The 21,595-nt window shown below is 35.3% G+C and overlaps 1 protein-coding gene across 15 annotated transcripts in view; it reads left to right on the plus strand.

Moving 5' to 3' along the window:
- ANKS1B (ankyrin repeat and sterile alpha motif domain containing 1B) overlaps positions 1 to 21,595 on the plus strand; it is a 1,068,238-nt gene that overhangs the window by 407,877 nt on the left and 638,766 nt on the right. For all 15 annotated transcript variants that reach the window (XM_021093000.1, XM_021093001.1, XM_021092994.1 and 12 more), the window contains exon 11: positions 19,445 to 19,581. In XM_021093000.1, the coding sequence (XP_020948659.1) occupies positions 19,445 to 19,581 (137 nt within the window). The remainder of the gene's footprint in view (positions 1 to 19,444; positions 19,582 to 21,595) is intronic.

Genomic DNA, 21,595 nt, shown 5'->3' on the forward strand with positions numbered 1-21,595 from the left:
TCACAGAGACAGTCTCAACATATCAAGGAATCAGGTCCCAATCTCCAATTATATTGCAATGAAATTAAGAATCAACAATAAAACATCTAAATCACATTTTATTTGGAAAAGCCTTTTCTCCCTGTTTTGGATGGCTTACAGATTACGAAAGAAATGCTTGTAGTACTGAACTAAAAAGATATATAAGACATAATTTTATAGCAGAATGCTAATCATTTCCCCCATGTTGCCTGACCTGATTGTCCCCACCCTCTAACCCACCTTCATTTAAACAACGCTAGCAGCTCAGCCTAAATCCTTTAACTGTCTCCTTACATATACTAGCATAGAAAAGCATATATATGTATATCATATGGATTTTGTTCCGTTTTAGCAAAGTAAAATCATACATACTCGTTAGTTTTCAACTTAATTTTTTCTTCATTGTAACCATTCGTAGAGATTGCAGTAGTCTGTGAGCAAAGACTATCTTCTCACTGTTAATTTGCCTTGGGAAGTTGTACGTCCTCTCCATGCAGTCATACGCTTTAAGAGGGTAGCAAGTTCCAGGAGACTGAAGAAAACCCGGTGCTTTTAGAAAACAACCCGGGCTTCCTTATTCCCCTCACCTCATCTTTTCTACCTTGCAACTTAATGTGTAGAGCAGCAGAGAAAAAGAGGACTGGAATAGAGCATGCTACAAACTTCATGATGATGGAATTTCAATTTGCCATGACACAGCAAACTGAAAACACTGTTTGTTGCCAAAAAATAAATAAATAAACAAATAAAGATAAGCAAGTATAAAGTAATGAGGTACATTCAACACATACATGGTAAATTTGATAAGTCCACTCTCCAAATTCAAAGAACTTATGAAAATCATTTGCTTAAAATAAGAATTAAATGTCCAAGAAAACATTTTGAAACAATATTTATTGGGATCCAAGTTTGTAATTTAAATTTATGCAATACCCCTTTGACTTTTGTATCAATAATGCTGAGTCAGGGAAGTTACTTAATTTGGGCAGACATGGTTTTGAAGCTGAAAATTTTTAATTTTGTTTTTTGGTTTTATTTTTTATCTTATATGTGTATATATATATATATATTTTTTTTTTTCCCTACTGCATAGCATGGTGCCCCAGTTACACATACATGTATACATTTTTTTTCTCACATTACATGTTCCATCATAAGTGACTAGACAGAGTTCCCAGTGCTACACCCCAGCATCCTATTGCTAAACTATCCTGAAGGCCACAGTCTGCATCATTTTACCCCAAGCTCCCGGTCCTTCCCACTCCCTCCCCTTCCCCCTAGGCAACCACAAATCTATTCTCCAAGTCCATGATCTTCTATTCTATGGAAAAGTTCCTTTGTGCCGTATATTATATTCCAGATATAAGTGATATCATGTGGTATTTGTCTTTCTGACTTTCTTCACTCGGTATGAGAGTCTCTAGTTCTGTCCATGTTGCTGCAAATGGCATTATTTTGTTCTTTTTATGGCTGAGTATTATTCCATTGTGTATATAAAAAATATTTTATGTCAAATTAATTTAGTTCTAAAAGTGATGACAATTTTGTCAATATAGATATAGATATTAAAGGAAAATGTTTTTTTATTTTTTATTTTTTTATATATATATATATATTTTTATTTTCCCACTGTACAGCAAGGAGGTCAGGTTATCCTTACATATATACATTACAATCACATTTTTCCCCCACCCTTTCTTCTGTTGCAACATGAGTATCTAGACAAAGTTCTCAATGCTACTCAGCAGGATCTCCTTGTAAATCTATTCTAAGTTGTGTCTGATAACCCAAGCTCCCGATCCCTCCCACTCCCTCCCCGTCCCATCAGGCAGCCACAAGTCTCTTCTCCAAGTCCATGATTTTCTTTTCTGAGGAGATATTCATTTGTGCTGAATATTAGATTCCAGTTATGTGATATCATATGGTATTTGTCTTTGTCTTTCTGGCTCATTTCACTCATTATGAGATTCTCTAGTTTCATCCATGTTGCTGCAAATGGCATCATGTCATTCTTTTTTATGGCTGAGTAGTATTCCATTGTGTATATAAAAATATTTTATGTCAAATTAATTTAGTTCTAAAAGTGACGACAATTTTGTCAATATAGATATAGATATTAAAGGAAATTTTTTTTTTTTACTCAAGTTATTTGAAATCTTTTAAATATATTTAGAATAACTGGGTCATATGAATCTACTTTTTCCACTGTGATTTTACAAAACCTAAATACAGATCATATATTTCCAATGAAAGTTTACTGCATATCCCCGTATAACTCACATGGACGTAGTGCTCTAAGCCTTACAGTGACATGAAAGGTAGGCTGGCACAGGGGATGGCAGGAGCATTCCTGGAAGCCATTCTTACATGTGGACTGTACATGGAAGTGACTTCAAAGCTTGTAAATATGCCCCATTAAACCCAAACCAAATATATCCAAAACTCATCTTCTCAGCCAAATCCCTAGAATGTCTGCATCCGTTCTCATACCACCCAGAACAAAGAGAAGTATGATAGCAGGGACATTGGAGTTAAAAGAAACAGAAATCTTGACTTCTTGGAATTAAAATATTTTACTTTTACAAAATTTACAAAAAATTTCCAGGGGCCCCTCCCAGTAGGACCTTGGAAGAAGCCCATGAAAGTGCTGCACCTGAAACTTAAGCGTCAGTGTTTGCCTCTGAGCATAAACCTTTTATTTTACAAAAATGGAGCCATAAATATTTTCCTTCTTATTTTTCTCATTCAACATCATTTCAAAGGACTTCCTTTAAGTCAGCTGGTATTGCTATGTATTATGTAAAATCATGATTTATTTTACCTCTATTGATGGTCATTTACTTCATTTTGCATTATTTTCCCACTATGAACAAAAGAACAGATGTTTCTGTGCACTTGTCTTATATGTAGGCGCCTTTTTTTTTTTTTTTTTTTTCCCTATGAGGTAAACTTCGATGTTGACGGATATAAGGATCATGCATCCCAGTTCCCTGGAATAGTCCCTTTTATGCTTGTTGACCTGGCATAATTGTTACTAGCACTCCCTTTCACTTTCATAAGTGTCCCAGTTTGGATGATAATTGTGAGTATATCCTAGTGACAGGATATGTATATTTTTAATACCAATAATAATAATAATAGCTAATATCACTGGACACTTATTTATGTGCCAGATGTTGCTTAAAGCACTTTATTATCTCCTTTAGTTTCCACAAACACTATTATTATTCTTATCTTACAGATAAGGAAACTGAGGCATAGTGAAATTAAGTAACTAACCCAAGGTCACATTGCTAGGAAGTTTGGAGTCACAGTTTAAAGCCCACAGCCTGGCTCCAGAGTAGGGTGGCTAATCAAGTCCCAGGAGTGAAGGGGTTCCAGGATGTAGACTTCCAGTTTTAAAACTGAGAAAGAACCTAGCAGCCCGAGGTAAGTTGGTCACTGTATCCAGAGGCACTAATTTTTTTTAATATAATGATTTTTTTCCATTGTAGCTGGTTTACAGTGATCTGTCAATTTTCTAATCTTAATGCTGTTATTTTTCAGAATGGCTGTATCTGTTTTTGCTACTAACAGTAGTTTGAGAGTAGCTTTTTCCTGAACAACTGTGATATTAAGAGTCTAAGATAACTTCCATGATCTCACCTCCTGTCATTTATTCTCTTGTGTAATCTCTATATCTTGTGTGTGGACTGGACCTAATGACTTCCTTCTAGCGGGTAGACTATGGCAAAAATGATGGATGTCACTCCTGAGATCTGGTTACAAAAAAGCTCTGACCTCCATGTTGCTAGTTCTCTCTTGCTCTCTGTCTTACTTACTCTGATGGAAGCCACCATCCACATTGTGGGCTGTTCCACATGGCAATCAACTGAAGGACACTCTAGTCAACAGCCAGTGAGAAACTAAGGTCCTAAGTCCAACAGTTCTGTGCGGATCCAGGGCTGCTGACAATACGTGAGTGAAGCCACCTGCTCCTAGCCAAACCTCAAAGGAGACCACAGACCCAGCTGACACCTTCTTTGCAGCCATCTCTGTTTTTATCAGGGGATAATTCCTTTTTTATTTTAGTGTATTTTTTCTCTTTTATTCTTTGCTGTTGTAATTGTTGCTGGTTTTTTTATTATAATGATTTTTGTTTTTATCATTATAGGTGCTTTACAGTGTTCTGCCAATTTTCTACTGTACAGTACGGTGACCCAATTACACATACATGTATAGATTCTTTTTTCTCATATTATCATGCTCCATCATATATGACTAGATATAGTTCCCAGTGATACACATCAAGATCTCATTGCCTATCCATTCCAAATGCAAAAGTCTGCATCCATTAACCCCAAATTCACAATCCAACCTGCTCCCTCCCCTTCCCCCTGGCAACTACAAGTCTATTCTCCAAGCCCATGATTTTCTTTTCTGTGGAAAGATTCTTTTGTGCCATATATTAGATTCCAGATTCTTTTATTCTTTTTTAAAAATTGTTTTTCTCGTGTCCTTGAGTCGCTAGTAATTATTCCCCTTTGTTCATCTAGGATTTTTACTGTTCCTTATTATAGCAATGATGAGTCCCTTCCCTTCCACAATATCATAATCAGATATATATTTCTCTAGTATCAGATGAAAACAAGATACCAAATGTTTACTAAGATGGTCTATTTCCCTCCCTGATAGCTTTTTTGTCACAAGTATTAGTTAGGATATAAATTTGGCTGATGTCATGGATATCCAAGATAAATATGGCTTAAACAAGATAGAGTATTCTTCTCTGTCGTGAAGCTTTCTAGGCATAAGCAGTCCAGGTGGTTGGCATGGTGGTTGGCGTGGTGGTTCTGATAGCTCAAGGACTCAGGCTTCTACACTCTTCCTGTGCCAGCCTTAGGTTGTTCTTGTTTGCACCTTGTTCTCACCACATCACATTCCAACAAGAGGAAAGAGAAATTAGGGGAGGGGAAAGGCACACAGATTCTTTGAGGGCCTACTCTGCAGCTTGGACACATCCCATATCCTTTCTGCTTACCCAGGACTTAGGCGTATGGCTGTTGCTTCTTGCAGAGGAAGCTAGGAATTCCAGGTAGGCTTGGATCCGGCTAAAAACTTAGGATTCAATCATTGAAAAATAAGGGAAGAGTAAGGTATTGGGAAATAACTACCAGTCTCTAACATTCCCCTGTAATACGGACTTTTACAATAACTTTAAAACCCCGCTTTCATCTCTTCTCAGAAGTGGATGTAGAATGTGCCTACTTCTTCTTCTCTTTTCCAAACACCCAACTTCTAAAATTTTAATAGAATACTCATTGCAGCATTTCTCATCTATTTCAAGATTCTTTATTTAGAATCCTTATTTTAATTAGTTAATCATTATCAGAGAGTCTGTTAGATAGATATAGTTTTATTTTTCATCACTATTTTTCCTTTTATACATCATCTATCTTAAATGTCTTTATGTCCAGAGTTCTTTTTTAGGCATTTTTGCCAGATGATAGTCCATTGTTATCTAGTTTTCAGTGTTTCAGATGGAAAGTTCAATGCCAGTGTCATTGTCCATTAGAAATAGAGTTTTATCTCCCTCTGGAAGCTTGTATGATAACCCTATTATCCCAGAGATTTTTCCATTATATGACTATATATGTGATTCAAGGTTGATGTGCTTCCTTAACTTATTGCAACTCATCTAGCTAATCCAAGCCATGCAGCTCTGGAGCCAACTGGCAAACTATGTCTGGAGGGAAGAGCAAGAAATCTGTTAATAGGACTGCTTCTCCTCTGGGATAAATGAGCATCTTAGAACTAGTGTGGGGATGTCCACAGGCAAGGTGCAGAATGCCGTAATTCCAGAGAGAATGTATCTGGCAGAGAATGCGGTATCCCAGTGGAAACGTTGGCATTGGCCTACGTGGTATATATGACAGTGTACACCATCTCCATGACCCCAGAGAAACAAGGACTTGCTGAACAGGCTGTTCTAGGTAGGTGTCTTCACCCAAAACGCTGGGGAATTTACAAAGCAGCTTTCTCCTGGTACTTTGAGAGTTAGTCAATCCACCTACTGCTATACTGCTGACCCTAAGAGTCAGAGAATTAGAAATTTTCCACTTTTCTAAGACTGACATTCTTGAAGGCACTGAAGCAAGTAAATCTAAGCCTTAAGATATAGAGCAAGAAAACAAACAAACACAAATACCTAATATAAAAAAAAAAGCATTGAAACAATTGACAAAGGCAATTAATTGCAGATGGATTTTGAATGGCTGATAAACATAGTTAACCCCAGTAACAGAAATTTAAATTAAGACCAGTGAAGAGTTCTGCTGTGTATCTGTGGTTAAATGATCCAGTGTTGTTGCAACTGCAGCATATGTTGCAGGTGTGGCTCAGATTCAATCCCTGGCCCAGGAACTTCCATGTGCCATGGGTGCAGCCATTAAAAAATATTAAAAAATTAAGACCACCATGAGATACCAATTTATACCCATTTGCCAGAATGTCACAGAAGTTCTGATGATAGCCGGTATTATAAAGAAAACAGAAAAACAGGAACTCTTATACACAGCTCATAAGATTACAAGGTGGTAATCCATATTCAAAGACAATCTAATATTTTAAAAGTTTGAAATGCACATATCCTCCTATCCAGCAAATTCTACTTTTAGGTATAGTTCTTTAAAACAAAACTCTAAGAAACTGAAGGATGTTCATTGCAACATTGTTTATCAGAGTAAAAAATTGGGAAAAAGTAAAATGTTCATGAGGAGAATCAAAGTGTAAATTTTAGTAAAATGGAGCATTATGCTTCAATTAAAATGAAAATTTACTAGGTTTACAAATATTTACTTGGATATACCTTGAAAACAATGTTAAGTGAAAAACAAGATTCAGAATTGTACACATATTTATGTAAATGTAAAACACAATATGTCCAGTATGTAATGAATATATAGTAATGAGTATATACATAAGTAATAAAAGTATAAACGTGCAGATGGAAAATGCATACCAACTTGGGGATGGTGATTAACTTGAGACAGAGGCAATGGAATAAGTTTATGACAGGGTAAACGTGAAATTTTAAATGCATGTATAATGCTATTTTAATATATCCATGTCTGAAACAGATATAAATAGATATAAATAATAGATACTCTTTGAAGAATATTTGAGAAATTGAAAAAATATTTTGAAAATAAAACACCTTACCAACCAGAGATGAGTATTATTAACATTTGGTGTGCTGCCTTCTAGAATTTTCTTTTCATGTACAATTTTACTTGGTTAAAATCAAATGTATATTTTATCTTAATCATAGTCAATACAAAAACTTAATAAATGTTACAGGAAAGTTGGTTGTAGAGGAGCTTGATGCTGACAGTGTTGTTACTACCTTCAGTGACTTATTAGCATCTGGCAACCTATTTGGTTGTTGTTAAAGTTGATTTACAATGTTGTGACAATTTTTGCTGTACGGCAAAGTGTCCCAACTATACATTCTTTTTTTTTAATTTTAAAATTGTAATCAATTGTTATTTCCCGAATACATTTTTTCCTGCTGTACAGCAAAGTGTCCCAACTATATATTCTTTTTTTTTCAATTTTAAAATTGTAATCAATTGTTATTTCCCGAATACATTTTTTCCTGCTGTACAGCATGGTGACCCAGTTACACATACATGTATACATTTTTTCTCACATTATCATGCTCCATCATAAGTGACTAGACATAGCTCTCAGTGCTACACAGCAGCAGAATCTCACTGCTTACCTATTCCAAAGCAATAGTCTGATCTATTAACCCCAAGCTCCCAATCCATCCCTCTCCCTCCCGCTCTGCCTTGACAACATGGATGGGAGCAGAGACTCTCTTACTGAGTGAAGTAAGTCAGAAACAGAAAACAAATACCATATGATATCACTTATATCTGGAATCTAACATACAACACAAATGAACCTTTCTGCAGAAAAGAAAAACCACTGTACATTCTTTAGTATATTATTATCCATCATGGTCAATCCCAAGAGACTGGATATAGTTCCCTGTGCTCTACAGTAAGACTTTGTTATTTATTCATTCTAAATGTAATAGTTTGCAACTACTAACCACAAACTCCTAGTCCATCCCACTCCTTCCCCCCTCCTCCTTGGCAACCACAAGTCTGTTTCTGTGTCCCTGTGGGTCTGTTTCTATTTTACAGATAGGTTCATTTGTGCGTATTTTATTTATTTTTATTTATTTTTTATACTGAAAACAGTTTTTATTTTTACTTTTTAATTTTTTGTCATATATTTTTTTTCTACTGTACAGCATGGTGACCCAGTTACACATACATGTATACACTCTTTTTTCTCACATTACATCATAATTGACTAGACAGAGTTCCCAGTGCTACATAGCAGGACCTTCGGGATGGATTAGCAATGGGATCCTGCTATGGGCCATATTTTAGATTCCACATATAATCGATATCATATGGTATTTGTTTTTCTCTTTCTGACCTATGTCTCTTGGTATGAGAATCTTTAGTTGTATCCATGTTGCTATAAATGGCATCATTTTGTTCTGTTTCATGGCTGAATAGAGAAAGATTTAAAAAAAAAATCCTAAAATGCTTTTTGAAATCCTTATCCCTCAAAATATAGGATGAGGATTAGTTTACTTCTTTATAATTTTGAAGTATCTAATCGGTGGATAGAGTACCTTGCACATGTTTATTCATTTAACACATCATTTAATAAGTCTCTTACTTTCAAGAAACTCCCACTCTTTATCGGGAATCTTGTGCCTGAATAATTATATAGGATGAACTTATCTTAGACATATGAGGAAATGATGCAGGAGCCATCAGAGAGTTACTGACCGGACAGCTAGAGAACCTTCCCTGAGAAGATAGCCTTTGAGCTTGGCCGGCAGGATATTCAGTAAACTGTCAGAGGAAACGTAGGTGTGGTCTATGTTTTTTCTGGAGTGGAAGATGAGGAAGTGGCAGGGGGGAAAGATAATGGAGGAGACAAGTAGGTGAGTATAAATTATGATGAGCTTCCTCTACCAGGCTGAGGCACTGGGGAGACAGCAGAGTAAAATACCAGGAGGACAGCTTCAGATATCTATTTCAGAAAAATAACAAGGAATATCGATTTATGCATTCTTGAATAGATTCATAAAGAAAGGCAGACATTTCTTTAAAAATAAGCTCCTGATTTTTCGTATATAAAGATCAATTGGTTGCAACTCATGACATGTTTTCTTTTAGGTCATATTTTAATTTATTGTGATGGTTAGGTTTTGCAATTAGTTGAATTAATGGGATTAAAGTTTGTCGCATATCATTCCCGTTCCATGTAAAAAAATTTGCACGATCAATTCTAAGGACATTTGCTATAAGGACCACTATATAGTTTAGCAATGGATTGTGGCAACAGTGAAAGCAGAAGGACTTCATGCTAGTCTATTCTGTTTTTGTCTCAACTTTTACTAGAATGGTAGGGATTTTCTGAGAGAAAGCAGGGATTTCACAGATGATAGAAAAGCTTGTATTACATCTTGGAGTTTTAAGTATATTTGGAAGAGTAACATCAATATATTTCTTTCCTATTAGTAGTGTACCAAAGAGTAAACACTTTAAAGGTTGTGTACGTGTGTGTGCATGTGCGTGTGTGTGTGCGCGTGTGTGTGTGTGTGTGTATGCTGTATGTCTAATAATTGCTAAACTATGTGTACTGACACATTGATTGGTTAATTCAGAAATGCCAAGCAGTGTATGAACTGGGAATATTCCTCATCATATCTCTGCAAATCAGAAATGTGTTAATTATCACAACATTGTAAATAAACTATACTTCATAAAACTTAAAAAAAAGAAGTAGGTGTTGAGCATAGGTAATTACAAATGGACTTTTGGTTGCTTGTGAAAGAGGCCTCTTAGGTGTATGTACAGCTTATAACACATGCATCAGAAGCTCTGCGAACTTTTTTTGACGTCTTATTTTTTTCTTTTTAAAAAACAAGGCTCTTTGGGCTCTTAAAATTCTAATCATCAGATACTTCTGCACCCATAAATAGATATGACGTTGTAGCTAGTATTTATTTAAGCAATATTTTCTTAACAAAAACAAAAGTCCTTAAGTTTCAAACAAAATTTTTGGATAATATGTAGCAAAACATCACTGAACCTGGAAAGTTTGTAATATGTATAGGAAATTTAGAAAAGTGGTTATATATTTATTTGTACTTTTGTTAAGTTCCTGTTGGTAGTTTCTGATCCATTTTTTTTCTATTATTTGTTTTCCTTACCACATAAAATGGTTTGTAAGAACATATTAGATCATTTGATAACATCAGTTAGTTGTTTTTTTCTCTCTCAGTGATTAATACTATATTGTTGAAAAAAAAAAAACCCTGCAAGTAGGACCACTGAGAATAATGAGACTAGTTCAATCTAGAATGAATTCACCAGGAAGTAGACTTTGAGATAGACATTGGCATAGAGAAGATCAATTAAGGGCACTCTTGGAAGCAATGAATGTGGAAAGAAGTAAGATAGGGCAGAAGGAGAGATTAGCCTGTGATGAATTCTCTACATATGCTTCTACAGATTCCATGGGGAACTCTGAAACTGGGATAGTCCTTCAAAACAATCCCATGTTGGTGACTAGGCACATCCTTTATACTCCTCTATTAATCAGACATAAGAAGCAGGCTGCTTCTGGAAGGGGGCATGACCTGGGGTCAGGCAAGTCTCCAGATGACTCAGTTCCCAAAGAGGGCTGACAAGTGAAGTCTGTCTGCCAGCAACACTTCATACAGCCAGGGAATACATCCTTCAGCTATGAAGGGCATATGAAAGTGCCTACCAAATAGGACTAGAGTTTTGCTCAGAGGTGTAGGTAAAATGACAAGAGGAATGGATGTAGTTACTGGTAAAAGACTTCTTAAATGATGAATTATTATGTCTAAGCTGAATACATAAACAAAGATAGGGGTGGATAGGTTGAATAAAACTAGATAGATAAAAGGATAGTTTATAACTATGGGATTGAACAATAGCTCTAGTGTGAGTGAGGGAAATGAGAAAGTGAAAAATGATTGGATATTGTATCTGTGGAGTGGATTGTCGAGATTAAGATGCTCATATGAAGCAGTTTCTGTTCATAGTGAGGTACTTGGATTAACCTGAGATACAGGAACCTGAAAAGAGTTAAAGCAAAGCTCACATGAGTAGAAATCAGAACACTATTGGGATTTAGTGATTGCTTGAACATCTACAAGGAATCTGAAGGCTCCAAGGTGATGGCAGGCTGAGGGTGGAAAGGAAGACTGGGAAACATGCACTAAGGCTTTGAGGAATATAAGAGAATAAACAGAAGTTCAATAAATGATAGATGTGCGTCAGTGCAGACTATAGCAGAGGCATATTTATGTGAATGGAAGGAATCCTGGAATGTAGGCCTGTGATACTGAAGAATAAATCTCTTTTTTCCACCTCTAATTACTGTGATGCTTTCATCTGGGGTGTTAGCAAGTTCATTTTCTAACTTGCCTTGATGTGAAGTCAGCGCCTGCTTAGGAGGATTCCGCTCTAGAAGGACAGTGCTGGGGTGTGGCTTGGCCAGCTTTGTGTGAAGACCATTTTGGAATGAGCAGAAGGACACAGGAGATGAAAACTAGTGACCACTGAGAGTAAAATCAGAAAAAAGAATTTGTTGTCAAGATCAAAGGGGAAAGCCTGAAACCCAAAATAGGGTTCAAAGCCAATAGAGCCTGGAAAACAAAAAACTGTGAGAATAGAAGCACAAATATATTCACAAAACAAAAGAATCTTTGAATTGCCCAGTGTGAGAGAAAGTATTTTATTTCTTTAAATCTTACCTTTCTTCATTTGGTTACAATTCAGTCCATAAAAGTCAGTCTCAGAAGAGGGGGGACCCATGCACTCCTCATGACCTCCCTCTACCTTTCACTTTCTTTACTGTGCATTGACCCGGCGCTCTATTTTATCTTGATAGTCAAGGTCAAGAATTGTCATTCTTGGTACCATCCTAGGAGGTTAATTGTGAATTTCTGCTCTTAGTGACTGCTTGAATTCCTTCTAAATCCTTGAACTCTTCAGAGTAGAGAATCTGTAGGACAAACATGCCTTTCTTATGCTAATGTCCTCACAAATACACAGCATAATTCTGATTATATAATTGTCATAATTATGCTAAAAGACCCTCTCCCTTCCATGGTTGAGGTATGGGAAGGGACAAGAATGAAGGGATAAGGAGATAGAGAATACTGTCCCATCATAGTGTATTCATGGGTCTACTTTTCATGATTGACTAGAGACTGAGGACTCTTTGATGTCCTCTCAACCTTGGAGCTGTTGGTTCTTCAGAAGGACTTCTCTGGTGTAGATAAGACCAAAGGTCTGTACAGATTGGAGTTGTTTAAACACTGAATGTCACCTTGAAGTTGCTGGTCAATCAACCATTTAGCACACCAATGTGGCCTCTTTCAGGCAGAGAATTTTAAAGTGACTGTGACCTTCTAGTCTGTTCCTTTTATGGGTGAAAGTGGTGTTTGACCATAGCCTTAAGAAAAACAATTTTAGAAATGCAATGTTGCTGTTTTTTTAATAGAAAAATTCAATATTTTACAAAGTCATTTTTGTCGTCTCATTTTTTCATACACCTTTGCATCTTTCATCTTCCTCCCCCCCCTTTTTAGGGTCACCCTTGCAGCATATGGAAGTTCCCAGGCTATGGGTCAAATCAGAGCTACAGCTGCTGGCCTATGCCAAAGCCACAGCAATGCAGGATCCGAGCCACATCTGTGACCTTCACCACAGCTCACGGCAACACCAGATCCTTACCCCAGTGAGCAGGGCCAGGGATCAAACCTGCATCTTCATGGATACTAGTTGGGTTTGTTACTGCTGAGCCACAACGGGAACTCCCCCATCTTTCATCGTAATACTTTATCTTGCCAACATTATCTCCATACATTTTTCCACACATATCCTGTGTTCCAGCCAGGCTGAGCTATGTATGGTTCCCTGAAGGAATGATGCCCTTTCATTCTTCTGTCCAATTGCATATTCTGTTTTTTGTTTTTTGTTTGTTTTTTTCTTTTGTTTTTGTTTTTTAAGAATGCTTCTCCCTCTTTGAGTGCTTCATGATACTCATTCTTCAAGGCTATGATTAAATTTTTCTTCCTCCCATAAACGAACTCACTACCCTGGTACCTTTGCTCAGTTAGTGGCTCACTCTTCTGTGCTCCCATAGTGCCCGGTATGTAGCATGAATAACATAGTTTTGTAATTCTATATTTGTCCTTCTATATTTTCCATTAAATAAGCAACAACTTTAAAACAGGGCTGAGAATCTGTTACCGTTGTAGACCAAACATCTAACATGTTGGCTGGATTATAAATGTTAGCCATATACCTAATATATTAGTTATCTATTGCTGCATAGCAAATTACCCCAAAACTTGTGGCTGAAAACAACGAAGTTTTCTTGTAATATAGGAACCCATTTGCTTACATATTGTCTACTACTGCTTTTGTGCTAAAACAGCAGATTTGATAGCACAGGGAACTATATCTAGTCACTTATGATGGAACATGATGAAAGATAATGTGAGAAAAAGAATGTATATATGAAAAAAATAAATTTAAAAAAGTACTTATAAAGGGACAACATAGCCTCCAGAACTTAAAACGTTTACAGTTTGAACCTTTGCCGAAAAAGTTTGCCAATTCATGACTTAAGGCCAACAATGAAAAATTACACATCATGAGAGTTCCCTTGTGGCTTAGTTAGTTCAGGATCCAGCGTTGTTACCACTGTGGCTCACATAGCAGCTGTGGTGTGGGTTTGATCCCTGGCCTGGGAACCATGGGCATGGCCAAAGCAATTCATATGCTTAATGAATTGATAGACTAATAGTTATTAAATACTTGATTTAAGACTTTCCACAATAACACCTTAAGCCATCTATCTAGTTATATTTATTGTTATACATGTATATGATAATAGCAAGAGCTGCTTTTATTGAGCACTTACTTTCTGCCAACAGTCTGTTAAAATACATATACATACACTCATATTTTATTTATCCTGCAAAAACATTATGAGAGAAGCTGTTTCACAGATGAAGAAACAGGTTAAATATGTCAAAATTTCAGATTAGGCTTATTTAATTCCAGAGCTGAGATTTATGGATATGTCCCCTCAATTTTTTAGTATTACCTCTTGAATATGATATTCTATTCAAACTGAACTCTTCCTTTTTCCACAAATGTGCCTAACTCTCCCATCTTTCCCTTTTTGTTCATCCTACTTCCACCCCTCGGAATGTCCTTCACACTCATTTCTTCATATCTAGATTTTACTCATCTGTCAGAGAACTCCTTAACCATTACCTCTTCTATCACACCTTTTCTGAATCTCCAGCCAGAAGTAATCTCTGTCCTACTTGTCAATTATGTAGCAACTAGCATAGTCTCTGTGAACTTGAACTTTGTTCAGTACCTGCTAGTGAATGATGTTAAAATTCTATACTCTAACGTTGCTTATGAATTATTTTGTATTCATAGAATACTTTCCTTCTAAAAGCTCCAGTAAAGTGGGTTTTTTTCTCCTCCAGACTTGTTACTGTAGAGTAAACTGACAGTCATAATGCATAATCTAATGCATAGAAAGGGAATCTAACTAGAAGATAAGTCTCATTTCAAGCCAAAATTACAAGTATAATCAGTAATTTTCTCTAAGCAGTTTTTACACACCTCATTTCCTTTTCATCAGAAATGTTTTGTAGCTCCAGGTGCAAAATGTATGTTGACCATGTAAAACCATTGTGGACAGAAGCTGTCATTCTGCAAAGCCCACTGGATAATTGATATGTTTTATGAATAATATAATGAAGGATATTTAAGGAATAAATCAGTTTCCTAAGACTCTTATATATGTTCTAGAATATGCTTCTCATTTGGATTTTCTCCAAAAGGACCATGGAATTATAAAAGCCACATCAACTTTCTCCATGTAATTAAGGGCATTTGTGATAGTTGCCATTGACACACAGGTTTTGTTTTATTCATTTTATTTCACTTAGAATTTTTAAAAGATTGCATTAAGAGCTGTGGAGAGAATAAAGGAAATATAAGTCACTGTGAAATATAACCTAGTGTGTAAGAGATAATGAGCAATGCAAAGTAGTATAAAATCGAATTATCTGTATAAAGGTACAGATCATGAATTCAGAACACAGAGACACTGAAAGTCTTTTCTAAATAATTTAGTACTTGATTACCCCCTGTCTTGTACTATGTATTAAATTACTTATAAGAAACATTCAAGAAGCTTTTGCTTTGCGGTCTACATGGACTACCCAGCAGTTTTTCTGGCTTTGATGGAAAAGCAGTTAACAGGGCCATGCCTTGCAGTGAATCATTCCTCAAGGGATTGTCTCTTCTTCCTGGAATTAAATCCTTTCCCTACCAATTTGTGTTAAAAGCTAAAAGATACTTGTCTCAAGTCTTACCCAAGTACTTAATCATGACTCTAGATGTATTGTCTACAAAGTTCTACTATTTATTTTCTTATTTTTCCCTCTAGATTTTCTTTACCATATTTTAGTTTAATTCTGGTGCTATTTGGTTTGAAAGGAAAAAAGAAAACAAATTTATTAACTGCATACTATGTGTTTGATTATGTGCTTGTTATTTTTCATCTATGTTTTCTCATGTTTTTCTGCACACATAAATTCTAGAATATACTTATTAATCATCCTCATTTTTAAAGTTAAGAAAGACTGAAATTCTGAGCAGTTAAATAAATCGTCTAACATTGAACAGGCAAGTTTTCCACAGACTGCGGCATCTGGTATTAGAATATGTTTGAATGCAATTTTGAACTAATATTTACTAAAAAAGAGTCTTGTTTAATGTATATTTTATTCTAGCAAAACACTGAGTAAAATGTAGCATAGAATTGAAGATGAGACAGACAATGGAGCAGGATACTATGAGTGAGAATCAGAGACAGAAACAGATTCATGAAGATATCAAATATTGGAATTATTGGACATGGGTTAAAGGCAAAAACAACTTGACTTGCCATTTCTAATAAACAAAAGCAAACTGAAAATTCTATTAGGGAATTCAAAATGCTAAATGATGATGCAGTATATTTGAAAAAGAACCAATAGAAATTTTAGAACCAAAAAGCATAATCAAAAGTATGAAAATGGCTTGATAGCAGATTAGACATAATTGAAGAAAGAACCAGCAAGCTGGAAAATGAGTATAAGAGAATGCAATATGGAGAGAAAACAATGAAAGGTACAAAATGAGAATAAACGATAAGGAAAATAAAGTCTAACATTTTTTTTCCCCACTGGAATCTAAAAGGAGAAAATAAAGAAAATGGGGTAGAGGCAATATTTGAAAAGATATGGGAGAGATGTATGCTTCTCCCCGTAGTCTTTCCTGTGTCTGCTGAACTCCATTCTTTCAGTTCCTCTGGCCCAAAACTTTAGAGCCATGCTTGCCTGCTCTATTTCTCTCCTAGTCTGTATTGAACACATCAAGAAATTCTATTAGTCTACTTTTTTTTTGAATATACAGCTTATTTACTGCAGAGCCCAATTTACCTTTCCTTAGAAATCTACCTTTAAAATGTATCCAGAATCCAATCACTTGTCACCAACTCAAATTCTAATGCCCTGACCTCCAGACTGGATCACTGATCTTAACTGATCTCCCTGCTTCCAGACATATACCATATAGTCACACAGGTGTACTCCAAAGATGTTTTTATTGTTGACATTTTTTGTTTTTACTATTTCTTTCTTATTGTCTCCATTTTCTACTTTGTTTTGTAGTGTCTTTTAACTGTTTAGAAATGGAAACTACCTATACCTTGACTATGGCAATAGTCTTCAAGCTCTGCCTCCTCCAGTTGCTTTTGCATACCCACAGCATGCTAGAGGGCCATGTGCCATCAATCTAGAATTTGAAATTTTGTCTGCCACTTACTAGAAATATAACTTTGTGATTACCTTTTCTGTAAAATGGGAATGGTAATAATGGAAACTATTTCAAAGAATTACTTGAGAATTAAATGTGATTCAGTTAAGTAAAAGAATTACCATGCTCCCTTTGCATAAAAAATGCTCAATAACTATTAACTATCATCCTTACTATGCCAGTCTCTGCTTAATTAGCTTCAAGATTTCTCATTGCTTACAGAATTAAGCATAGACCCAATATAACAATAAAACTTTCTTTTACTCATCTAAACTTAGCTTCAACTTCCTCCTAAAGGATCATAACAGTTTCCTCTATGCTTTTTCTACCTCTATGCCCTTATTTTTTGTGTTCTGTTCTAGATTTCCTGCCTGAAAATTGCAGCCTTTCACAACCATCTTCCTTCCAGCCATAGTCTGATTTCTTCTCCCCCTGCCTTTTCATCATGTTATAAATGCTCAAGTTATGTTGCATTGTAATTTGTTTGCATGTCTGATGCCATATTTGATTGTATACTTCTTAAACACAAATTTTTAAAAATTTTACTAGAATCGATTTTTTAAAGCAATTTTAGGTTTTTGGAAAAAATCAAATGCAAGACATAGAGATTCCTCATATACTGCCTCCTGGGCACAGCACCACCCCAATATCAACATTCTCTTTCAGGGTGGTGCATTTGTTACAATCAGTGAACCTGTGTTGACACATCATTATCACCCAAAGTCCATATACATGAGTGTTCACTTGGTGATGTATAGTCTATGGGTTTGGACTTATAATGACAAGTATCCACAGTTATAGTACGATACAGAGTAGTTTCACTGCCCTAAAAATTCTCTGTGCTCCACCTGTTCATCCCTCCATGACTCTTAATCCCCGGCTGGGGATTCTTTTCAGCTTATCCTTAGAGTATAACGTAATACTTAATACACATTGCCTCCAAATGAATGTTTTTAGATGTATGATTGAATGAATGAAAGAAAGAAAGGCCACTTTAGAGAGAATGAGTGCATCTTATTCTTGCTGACTGATGTTTTATCTCTGATTCAGTGTTTATTCATGCTATTTTAGTCTACTCAGAAGACCACCCCTACAAACTACTCTCTTTCAGAACCCAGCTTATTCTTGAGATGCTCATTCAAACCCCACCTTATGTATTAAACCTGAATCAAGAGTGTGATCTGGACACTTTAAACTTATTTTATGGATTATCTATTTAATTGAATGTATCATTTTTGTATTTTTTTTTTTTGTTTCATGACCCTATGTCTGGATACGATAGTGAGACTGAATTATGTTTTTAAGTGCTGTGTAGAGTTTCATCCCCTCACTTTTTATGAGAAAGTACCTTCATAAATTATTGCCCTTCACTTGGGATTGTAGACAATGGCCATGGAACAGAGAGACTTGCTGGTCTATAAAGAATTCACTATCTTAGTCACTTTTGCATCAATTCAGCTAGCTGTCTAGGACAGAAAATTATTGAGAACTAATTAAAAACATAACAAGGAAGTACATTTTTTTGAAGATTTGAGCTTGCAACAGTTTCCATAAAAAGCTATAGAGGATTGCCAAATTGTCATTAAAATAATGTAACTTCTATGTGCCAGCAGAAGTTATTTACAGAACATTTTCCATCCTTTCCTGAGTATTTTAAACATTCCAAAAATGATATTTGATGTTATTTTGTTTTGGTATAAATTTGAGAAGAAAATGTTATACATGTTGCTGATTTTCAAGCCATCAGTTTATTTCCGCTCTCCCAATACTGAACACAAGGGAAGATTACTTTGGATTTTTGAAATTTCATTCACTTAGTCTTAACCATAGAGGAGGCTATATTTATCTGGGGGTGATAGTTTTGTTTTTGTCTATGTTATAGGACTATTTTGCACAAATGTCAGTTTTTCATCAAGGATAATTCACTGGGATGCTTTTTGTTAGTTTGAGGGATTTCTGGGAAAATTGTTTGAGGAGGCTTGAATTTGGGTTTTATGAATCAAGGAAGTATGAAACTCCTTTTAATAAATATCATACTCATTTGAAATATAATGGAGAAAACAGCCCAATCACATGAAAAATCATATTTTTTTAAGTCAAGGTAAGTTTTTAGTCATTCGTATAATGGGAGTCTTAAAAACTATTCTGAATGATCTATTGTTATGAACTGAATAATTGAATAATAATACTCTTCTTTCTTGGAACAATACTACAGGGGGAGATATTTACCACTCTAAAAGAAAGCAAAGCATTCAATAAACTTTATCTTTAAAATATACTGCTGAACATATTCCTCATTATGATCTCATAATTAATACCAGTTTTAAGATCAATGCATGTTCACTAAAGTAATTTCAAGTCTTAAAAGGTAAACTGAGTGAATAGGTTTATGGCAGTTCTATTTTTATTCACAGATAATGCCTCTGAGGTAGCAATTACTGCTCCAGGAACTAGTAACCATAGAAACAGCTCCACAGGCCCAACACCTGACTGCTCACCTCCATCCCCTGACACTGCCCTCAAAAATATTGTAAAAGTTATTCGACCTCAGGTAAGTGCCCAGCATGATATCATCTGCACTAAAATGTATTTCATTTTTGAATCAGTGCATGCGCACCATTTATATTGCAATGCTTGGACTCTTATAAAAATGAGTAAGTGGACTTTCAGGTTAAAAGAATGGACTTGGAAGATGATGTTTCCTTCCCTTAGAACTGATATAGACGTTTAAATCTGTATTAGCTTTTGGAAAAATGAATTTGTATATTACATGAAAAGCAAGTTAAGCTTAGAAAAATAGCTATTCCACATCATTTTCTCTTACAATATTTTAATAATTATGCTCCACTTATTGAGCGGGTACATATTTTCTAGTGTTTCCTGCTCCTTTTGTATTCACTTTTCTGGACATGCCACATAATTTGTGATCCCTTCTTTATCCTCCAGCCCTGGTTGTTTTATGTGTGTATGTGTATATATATATTCCAATTCTTTATTCTTATGGCTGGAAACTAATTTTGTCTGTATTAGAAATTGTACCTTTCATTGCTTCTTACTTTCCTCAGGTTCTCACTTTCTTCTAGCAAGTCTCTTTACCCTTTGTTCTTTTTTTCCATTCCTGTCACTCTTCTGTATGGGTTTCTTTCTCTTCCCCCTTCTCTTTCAGTTGGATTTCCCACTAGGCGGTTTGCAGGCAAGCTTTAGAAATATCATTGGAACAAGCTGTTCTGTGATATTTCATTGAAAATAGCACTTATAAAGCTGTTTGCATTATATTTTTGCCAACAGATGGACTCAGTACATGGAATTGGTGATGTTCTCAACCTGGTTCATTCTGAATGGGCCTCATAAAATCCAAGAGGGAGAACTTTGGATGCAATCAAAACCATTCACTATCTACTTAGATATATAGTATGAACAAATACTTTGAGCCAATTTGCAGAACAAGTATGTCTTTTAAGACTGTTTTTGACTAAATGAGCAATGGCTTATTTAATATTCTACCTTCTTTAATATAATCTATTTTGGATTATTTTATCATAATTATTATCCTTGTCAATAAAATCGCATTTATACTTTACATATCCACTACAGTTTATAGAACACTTTCATAAAAAATTTTTTGTTTAACCCCTATCAATTCCAAGGGAATGTATATTTTAGTATTATGGATAAGGATTTGGCATTCCAATTTGAAGTTTTTCTCCCTTTCTTTCATATAATAGTTGTCTCCGTAATCCTATTCACAAAATAGAAAATCCTCATTAGGTTTTACAACTTGACATATCGTTATGATGATGGGCATAGTTAACATTTCACGCATTCCCAATATGTCCAGGAGGAAAATGTCTTTAATAATTCCTCTTCCTTTTCTAGGGAGGTTTGACCTAGTCCATTGGCTTAAGAAGTAAACCTCACTAAACTTAGATTTAGATGCTAAATATCACATTTATATCATTGGTTTTCTCATTAGATGAAGGTGTTTCTGCTATTATTGTACATCTATTACATTTCCAGCCTTTTAAACTATTTAGGTAGGAGATTGCCCTGTATAAGTCAAGTAAAATTCATTACTAAACATATATATGTTTATACAAACATAAATTCTCTAATGTATATGCATTTGGTCATTCAATGAATGAAAAATAGATTCCTTTCTACATAGTCTAATCAACCCTAAGGGACCTTCCTCCATAAATCTTCTTCGCATATTCTATTTTATACTGTTTTAACTTATTTTAGAAAGCTTTGAAGAAAACTAGAGGTGGTATTAAAGCCAAAAATTCCACTTGACTGTATTCTTTGGTTCCGTCCATTATGAAATGTGTAGGAAGGTAACTGACTCCACTTTCTTTTCTTAGATGTGATAACGATGATTTAGAGAGGGAAAAATGAAGGGAGGAAGTCAGGAAACTAACGATGATGATATTTCAGTTAGAACCAAGTGCAGCCTGTATTGTGCTATAGAGCAATAACAGCTAAGGTATGTAATTGGGAAAGACTATAATTTCGATTGGGCTACTCTTTCTTTCACCTCAGAGACGTTGGTCCAATACTTTTTTCTC

This window comes from Sus scrofa, chromosome 5 (assembly GCF_000003025.6).
Source record: "Sus scrofa isolate TJ Tabasco breed Duroc chromosome 5, Sscrofa11.1, whole genome shotgun sequence".
Taxonomy (NCBI): Eukaryota; Metazoa; Chordata; class Mammalia; order Artiodactyla; family Suidae; genus Sus; species Sus scrofa.